At 41.7% G+C, this 8,933-nt stretch overlaps 1 protein-coding gene across 3 annotated transcripts in view; it reads right to left on the bottom strand.

Annotated features, from left to right (window-relative positions):
- The window catches only part of LOC309634387 (histone-arginine methyltransferase CARM1-like), a 299,419-nt gene that overhangs the window by 14,619 nt on the left and 275,867 nt on the right, over window positions 1–8,933 (bottom strand). The window contains exon 13 of one of the 3 annotated variants that reach the window (XM_082404408.1): window positions 1–189. The exons of 1 other annotated variant lie outside the window; for it this stretch is intronic. In XM_082404408.1, the coding sequence (XP_082260534.1) occupies window positions 165–189 (25 nt within the window). In that variant the 3' untranslated portion in view covers window positions 1–164. Of the gene's footprint in view, window positions 190–3,721; window positions 3,904–8,933 lie in introns of those variants that run through there. One more of the 3 variants, XM_082404405.1, reaches the window with a different exon arrangement.

Here is an 8,933-nt window from a genome sequence, read left to right as displayed (position 1 = left end):
AAGTGATGGGTGAACACATCTTAATGAAGATCACTCTTCCCTTCTCTTTCCACTCTGACTTGCTGGGAAAGAGAACTATTCCACTGAGGCCTACCTATGACAAGCCCACTGGTGTGGGACTTCTGAGCAGACAGAAATGTAATTTCTTCATGCCGATGCCTCAGTCAATCTTTCAGCTGCAGAAATGTGCTGAGGAAAAGGGAAGAAAAGAGGGTTCATGGCAGCTCCCCTGATCTGGGTAAAATGTGAGCTCAGATGTCCCTGGAGTAAAACCAGCATCTGAGCGGAACTGTCACCGGACAGTGCAGCCGACCGAAGCAGCACAAATGCACCCGAACTGACAATGAACTTGCGGACAACAGCAGAGCAAATGGGCCAACGGTGCAAAGCCTGCATTCACTCATTCCTCATTCCTTCACTCAACAAATAACTTGCGCTAGGCTCTGAGCGAAGAAGGCAGCCGGGTCTCTGTTCTCACGCAGCCTCACGGAGAAAGAAGTGCAGTTAGAAATACGCCATCGAGGAGAACGTTGTTCTGGATGGATTTACAACCTCATTTAGAGGTGACTTTTGCTCTACGCTGGTTGGAAAGAGTCCCGGATTTGGGGCCAAAGCTGGATTCAAATCCTAACTCTTAGACTTCCTGGCTGCCAAGTCAGTGATCTTCTTGGATCTCCTGTAAAATGGGGCAAAAACACCTGCCACCCCACCTGTCACGTGGACGTAATATAAGAAGCAAAGACAACAATGCATGAAAATGCGTTGCCAGTTCTAAAGCCCTGAATCAGGGTTTCTCCTCCCTGGCTGCACACCTGGTAGCTTTTTGAAACTACCAATGCCTGACACCCTACAAGGCCCCCGCCCCTCACCACTAGCTCAGACTAATGGGGTCAGGCTCCCTTAGCGGAAGGATCTAAGCATTGGTATTTTTTAAAAGCTCTCAGGAGAAACTAAAGCAAGCCACCCTATACAAGCATTGTCAACTTGCATACTGTTACTTCCACAAAGTAATCATATTGAAAACTTGCCTCTTAGTGACCCTTGCATCCCAAGGTTGGTTCAAATTTGACAGAAAAAGTAGATTTGGGCCACTCTGCTTTGGGGGGTCCTGCTTTAATGCTACAAGCAACAGAGAAGTCTGCTATATAGCTCGGAACAGGAAAGTCATCCAGTGACCTCAGGCCAGGAGAGTCTTGAGTGGCGGCTGGGGGACAGACCTCACTGCAGACGTGAAAGACGGTCCATCCATCAGGTAGAGCGTGATCTCCTAATGGCAGGAAATAGGACTCATACAACAGACACGGGATTTTCTGCTCTGTGACTGGTACTTTTTTAGATGTTAGGGATACTGTCATGTTTTAGCAGGTGGAGGAAGACAATAAAAATTAATAAGTAAAATACATAAAATGTGAGATGGCGGTAAGTGCTACAGAGAAAAATAAAATAAGGGGTATGGGTCTCTGGTCCTGTGAAAGAAGTGAGAGAGTGAGCCATGTTGGTCCCTGGAGGAACAGCGTTTTAGGCAGAGGGAACAGCAAGTAAAAACGCCCTGAGGCAGAAACATGCCTGGTTTGGTTGAGGAACAGCAAGGAGGCCAGTATTGTTGCTGAGGGTGAGGGTAGTAGGAGGTGAGATCAGAGAGTTATCCGCAGGCCTGATTACAGAGCCTTGTAGGATATTGTGAAGACTTATTCTGACTCTGAGTGAGATGGATTTTGAGCAGAGGAGTGGTATGATTTGACTTGTGTCTCTATAGGCTCCCTGTCTGCCACATGGAGAATGAACTCAAGGGGGCAAAGGAAGAAGGTAGCCCAGTTAGGAGGCTGTTAGGACAACCTGAGAGGAAAGGCTGGTGGCTTAGACCAGTGAGGGGGCAGTGGAGGTCGTGAGAAGTGGTTGGGGAAGGGAGGAGAAGTAGCAGAGCCCACGTCAGGAGCTGGCGTCGCAACTGATGATTCAAGGACAAATTGACCAAAGTGAGGAAGCAAATCCAGGGTCAACGTGTCAGAAACCCAGAATCCACTAAGATCAATGCCACCTGAAGCCTCCAGACAGACAGAAAAGGAGTCCCCTGCAGCCTTCGTATCTCTCCGTGCACCTTGCATTTGAAACGCTCCAAGCACTAAGACAAATAAAAACGCTTTTTTGAGGGGAAAGAGACTGTCACCATTATAGAAGCCCTGTGAGCATGGGAATTTAAACACTGCCAATCACTGCCCACTGATGAACATTTCTAAAAGGAGACATAAAGTATGATTCTGCAAAACCTGGCTTGAATATTATCATGGATCAAATTTGTGATACTGGGAATTGGCAAGCCTGGACACATGTAGTGGAAAGAAACGTGGTAGAGCTATGCACAGACCATTCTAAATGCCAATGTGTTCTACCCTGAATGTTCCTACCTGCAAGACAGAGAGAAGTGTGAGGCTGAGGAAGAACATTTGCCACCAGGCGGCACTATTTCCCCTGAAATGTCTGACAGTATCCAAACCCACAGGATGGATGGGTGACACCTTAGCAAGCTAGAAAGAAGAGTCCTGATTATTATTAGTCTCTCCTAAAGTCGAGTGCCTGGAGCCCCAGAGGCAAGGGGCGAATGCGGTCCTATCTGTTCTTTGGCAATTCTGCAGGCTCCCTTGGCACGGAATGACTTGAAGGATTCTGTTCTTCCCAATCAAGCTCCTGACAGAGTGTAAAACAAGAGTTCTTAGCCCTCTGGCATTTGGCTGAGGCTTCTGAACTCCTTCTCTGCATTATGTTTTTAAATGCATAATATTTAGAATGCAAAGGATTACAAAGTAAGCCAATTATATTGAAATGCAATCATCAGAATACTGAAGAAAATGTGAGATACAGTAATACGTGTGCTTCTTTATTAATGCAGTAAATGAGATCCAGGGGCGGGTCTCCTGCCCACTGTGGTTTTGGAATGCTAATGAGCGAAAATGATATTTCCAGGTATCTGCAACAACTGTAATGTGATGTTTGTGGTGGTTATATTTGATGGAATAGATTAATTTTAGTTAGAGGTTGATGAAAATAAAGATGTATTTGATTTTTCTCTCTCTTGCACCATTTCACGGACCGCTTGAATTCTGTCCAAAGACCTCTTGAAGACTGGAAGACCCAGGTTAATAATCCTTGTTCAGTGCCTCTTTAACGAGTCAATCACGCATACTGCCAGTTGAAGAAAGCAAAACCTCCCTCAAGCTAGCCAGGCTCCAGTCGAAGAAGGAATGAGTTCATTACAATCCTTCCCCCCCTAGACCTCCTTTCTGGTCATGCCTCTGAAGCACTGCGATTTCTTTAACACCTTCTCTTCTTGGAGTCTCTCCTCTCCTCTTTGACAGCTAAAGCCAAAACCGATTCCTAGCCCCTCTTTGCTCCTCTCTTTCTTTCTTTACCCAAAATCAAGATGAGGGACTTCCCTGGTAGTGCAGGGGTTAAGAGTCCGCCTGCCAATGCAGGGGACATGGGTTCGAGCCCTGGTCCGGGAAGATCCCACATGCCGTGGAGCAACTAAGCCTGTGCGCTACAACTACTGAGCCTGTGCTTTAGAGCCTGCAAGCCACAACTACTGAAGCCCACGCGCCTAGAGCCCGTGCTCCACAACAAGAGAAGCCACCGCAATGAGAAACCTGCGCACCACAAGTAGAGTAGCCCCCGCTCGCCGCAACTAGAGAAAAGTCCGTGCACAGCAACGAAGACCCAACGCAGCCAAAAATAAATAAATAAATTTATTTTTTAAAAACCCAGAAAACAAAATCAAGGTGAGTCTCACTAAGTCCCAGAAATAACGCTCAGTCGTTTGTCCTTTGGTTTTCCTTGCCGTTCTTTTCCCTCCAGAGGTGAGGAGGAAGAGGGAGAGTGTAGTAATTGATGAAAGCCAGCAAAGTCCAACTGTTAGAGGAACAGAAAATATGGCAACTTTTGAGTCTCTAAGTCGTTCTACCTAAAATATCTCCTTCCCTCACTCCGTTAATCTCTAGCCCCCATCCTGCTTTACTTTCTTCACCACTCTTAACCTTATCTAAATTATCTATATATTTACTTTATTGCTGTCTGTTTCCCACACTAAAACTGAGCTACAAAAGGGCAGGGATTTGTCTGTTTCACGTCAGTCTCCCTAGTGCCTAGAACAACAGGACTGGGTGTGTAGTAGATGCTCAAGTAATACTTGTTAAAGGAACGAGCCAGATTGGAATGGGATGGGAGTGCAAATAATTCTCAAATTTCAATTTTTCAGTCTTTTTTCTACCACTGTATTTTATTGATGCTGGAAGAACAAAAATACCATGGGTGAGTTCCCCAGAGGGTGACTTCTTAAGGATTAGACAAGTAAAACAGAGAACAAGCTTTGGTTTGCTACTTATAAGTAATAGACTCTGCATAAATATCTTAATTTTATGCAATGCAAATGCATTTAAGCCTTTTTATTTAGGTTAGAGAATATTTTACGAAAATAAGTATTTTCTCCTCTTTTGAATTTGAAAAAAAGAAACCCTGTTTCATACTATCTCTCTGCAAACGGCTTGTGGGTCATGAGTGAAATTCTATTAAATATGATATCAAATATATATAATAAGGTTACACTTAGCTATATACATATTGCTAAATAATAGAGGCTGGGATAAATTTTATACAAACACACAGTCTCTTAACAGTACAAATGAAAATTGGTACTTTTATTATTAATAATTTAATTTCTCTGTAAATTGTCTTACTTCATCATTATGCACAAGATAGGTAAGGACATTTTGTCATTTTACTTTTGTGCCTTTTGGCCCAGGCAAATCAAGGTGTAGGTAATGAGATACTGAATTCCTACTGGTGGGACTTCTGTAACCTCAAGAGTAACATGGGTAACAGAAGACTGCAAGTGGGAAATCCACGTTATTCTCATTTTCCAAGAAGGGAGAAAAATTCTGCAAGCTGCAGAGTGGGGAGTTGAGTCTCAGTTCCAGAGAGTCAGCCAGCCTGGAGAAGCTGTAAGACACCCTGGTGCCAGTGGGTGGAGCCAGCGAGCCGGGCCCAAGGACAAGTGGCAGCTCAGTAACTTCAATTCCTTTTTCGTGGAGCACGCTACACTGGCCAGCACACCACAGTCATGCGTGAGTCCCCTGAAAGACATCTGAGGACCTCACTGTACACTTTCTGACAAGTGGAGAGATGTGGGCTAAGCACAAATTAGGTGAATTTGGAGCACTTAAAAAATAATTGGCCATTCTCATATCTTATCAAATTGTAAGATTCACTATTCTATCCTTTCTATGACCAACCAATTTCTAGATTCACATTGAATCACATATGAGATTGTTTTTATCAAATGACTTAATAACAATCAGAGAGTCGATTGGGGCAATTTTACAATACATTAGGAAATAAAACCAAAAATAAACAAATGGGACCTAATGAAACTTAAAAGCTTTTGCACAGCAAAGGAAACCATAAACAAAACAAAAAGACAACCTACTGAATGGGAGAAAATATTTGCACACAATGCAACCGACAAGGGATTAATTTCCAAAATATACAAACAACTCATAGAATTCAATATCAAAAAACCAAAAAACCCAATCAAAAAATGGGCAGAATATCTAAACAGACATTTCTTCAAAGAAGACATAAAGATGCCCAACAGGCACATGAGAAAATATTCAACATGGCTATTAGAGAAATGCAAATCAAAACTACAATGAGGTTATCACCTCACTCTGGTCAGAATGGCCATCACCATGAAGTCTACAAATCATAAATGCTGGAGCGGGTGCAGAGAAAAGGGAACTCTCCTGCACTACTGGTGGGAATGTAAAGTGGTACAGCCACTATGGAGAACAGTATGGAGAGTCCTTAAAAAACTAAAAATAGAGCTACTATATGATCCTGCCATACCACTCCTGGGCACATATCCAGAGAAAACTGTAATTAGACTACACTAAATGAAGAAGTATAAAGTCTAGAATAAGAGAGATGAAGGGCTTACTCTCCTCTGGGCTAGTACACCTGGAAAGTTGTTTGTACTCAGTTTGGAATATCACATTTTTCAAGTGGATATAGACAAACAGGAAGACTATTAGCAGAGTGACAAGGGTGCTGATGACTTGGGATATGTGTATGAAATCTGTACAAAAGATCTGAGGCTGTTTAAACATGAGGAGGATCATGGGTCACGGGTAGGGGAAAAAGCACGTGGCTCAGATCTTGAGGCTGACAAATAAAAGACTGTGCAGTCACTGATCTAGGACCGATGAATCAAAAGGGAAAGAACTGGAATTAGGTTCAACAAACAGAAGAATGTTCAAATAGCTGCAGATGTTCAAAGATGAAGAGATGTCATTAGGGGGGAGTGAGTTCTCATTCACCGGAAGTATTCAAGCAAATGACACTTCTCAGGGATTTGGGAAGAAGGCTCAAGTATTAGAGAAGTGGTCGGTGAGGTCAAGGTTCACCATATGCTAGTCTAGGGACTGCTGATGGTCCACTATAAAATTTTTACAAAGTCCCTGGAAAGATATAGGCAACATATCTTATAAATGAAAGCTTCTAAACCTTCATTTATTCAATTTAAAGGACTACCATTTATTCCATTTTTTACCTCTTACTTTCTAAGGGTGAAATACCATACCTTGTAGGAAATAATGGTAATGATAGATAGTAGTATGTTTTTAAATATACCTTACCTGGCAAAATTAAAAGTTTGGAAACCCTCTATTGAAATCTCTAAGTTGTCTTGAAACATAATAATGAAAATTGAAATGAAAAAAATCAAAGGGCTACTTATCTTAGTGATCTTTAGGATTCCTTCCAATCCTGAGATGCTATATATGATTCTAGAAACTATTCAGCATCCTTAGGGAATGAGATTCTCCTAGACTTGATTTCTCTCCCCAGTGAGTCTAGAATGGTGTTAGTGCATGTCAGCCCTGCTCCTCTGCCTTGCCCATCCTTTTTATGCTCATAACTTCCTGGGTTTTCTTCACACTTTTACCATATAAGCGTGCACCTCTAAACACCACAGTTTAGATTTTGCATGTTTTTGGATTTGATGAAAATTGAGTCATAGAAAACCTGTCCTTTGTATTGGTCCTCTTTTGCTCAACATTAAAAAAAATAAAAAAAAAAAGATTGATCCAGATTGCTGTATGTAGCTTTTAGTTTGTAGCTGAATATAGCCAAAATATAGCATGATTTATCAATTTCACTTTGATGGACACCTTTTCCTGTTTTTTGCTATTGTGAATAATGCTTCTCTGAACATTCTTACCTGTGTCCCCTCATGCAGAGTAAAGAAAAATTGATGTAAGTTGAATATTTTATATGAAATACAACTTTTGTGAAAATCAAATATTCTTGCTGTACATGATCACTGACTCAGTCATTACTGCCCAGGAGAGACACATGATGAAAATACTTACAATGTCTTAACAAAACCAGAAAACAAACATCTCAAAGTATGATGGACATTACTTGAAATATGAAGAGGTCATTTATCAAATCTACCAATTTCCCCCTATTCATATATCTGCCTGAATTGAGCCTCTTCAGTTCTGTTTTTTTTTTAAACTTCATTTGGAAAAACAAAATTACACATATACAAAAACACATGAAACATAAATATGCAGCTCAATGAATCAGTGTAAAGTGACCATCCGAGTAACAACCATTTGTGTCAAGAAATACATTTCCAGTACCCTAAAAGTCCCCCAAGTCCCTCCTGATCCCATCCCCCACTTTTATGCTCTTCACTTCCTTGTTTTTCTTCCCTTTTACCACATAAGCGTGCATCTCTCAACACTGTATCTTAGTTTTTGCCATTTTTGACCTTTATAAAAATGAAATCATGGGGAATTGTTATGGTCTGAATGCTTGTGTCCTTCTAAAGTTCCTATGTTGAAACCCTGCCCCACAGCATTATGGTACTAGAAGGTAGGGCCTTTGGGAGGTAACTTAGATGAGGTCATAAGGGTGGAGCCCTCATGAGTGACATTCGTGCCCTTGTGAGAGTCATGAGAGAGCAGCTTGTTTCCTCTCTGCTCTGCTCTCTGTCCTGTGAGGAAGACAATGAAAAGTAACTCATAAGAAGGCTCTTACCAGCACCCAACTGTGCTGGCACCCTAATCTTGGACTTCAGCCTCCAGAACTGTGAGAAATAAGTGTCCATTGTTTCTAAGTCACCTTGTCTGTGGTACTTTGTATAGCAGCCAGAAGGGACTAAAACAGGACTCATTTTGTGTCTACCTTCCTTTGCTCAACATTAAAAAAAAAAGATTTATAGTAAGTCCCCTACATATGAACCTTCAAGTTGCGAACTTTCAAAGATTGGAACACACGTCACTGGATCGTTTTTTCAAGAGGGTAGATAGAACTGAATCCAACAAGGAACCACAACCTGTGCCATCAACATCATGTGTGAGTAAAATTGCAGCTTGCCCTCTGTCTCCTGTTGCCGATGATCCTTCGGCTCTACCATCTCCCACCTCCTCTCCCTCCTCCAGTCAGTAACTCTTCTTGCCTGTTCACTTGATGCCAGCCCCTGTATGCCAGCTGTTGTACTGCACTATTGTACTTTTCAAGGTACTGTACTGTAAGATTAAAAATGTTTTATTTTTTGTTTGTTTTTTATGTATTATTTCTGTGAAAAGTGTTGTTAACCTATTGCAGTACAGTACTATATAGCCAATTGTGTTAGTCGGGTACCTAGGCTAACTTTGTTGGACTTACAAACAAGTTGGACTTACGAATGCGCTATCGGAATGGAACTCGTTCGTATGTAGGGGACTTACTCTACTCTTACTGTAGCTGTTGTTCATTGATTTTTGCTGCTGTATGGACTGCAATTGCATAAAAATTTCTCTATCGGTTTTACTTTGGTGGTCATTTTTTCTGGTCTTTTGTTATTATGAATAGTGTTGCTCTGGAGATTCTTCTAC

The sequence above is a fragment of the Balaenoptera borealis genome (genome assembly GCF_965194805.1).
Source record: "Balaenoptera borealis genome assembly, chromosome: 8".
In the NCBI taxonomy this organism is placed as follows: Eukaryota; Metazoa; Chordata; class Mammalia; order Artiodactyla; family Balaenopteridae; genus Balaenoptera; species Balaenoptera borealis.
Note: the sequence above shows the minus strand (reverse complement) of the source record. Positions and strands in the feature narration are given on the sequence as shown.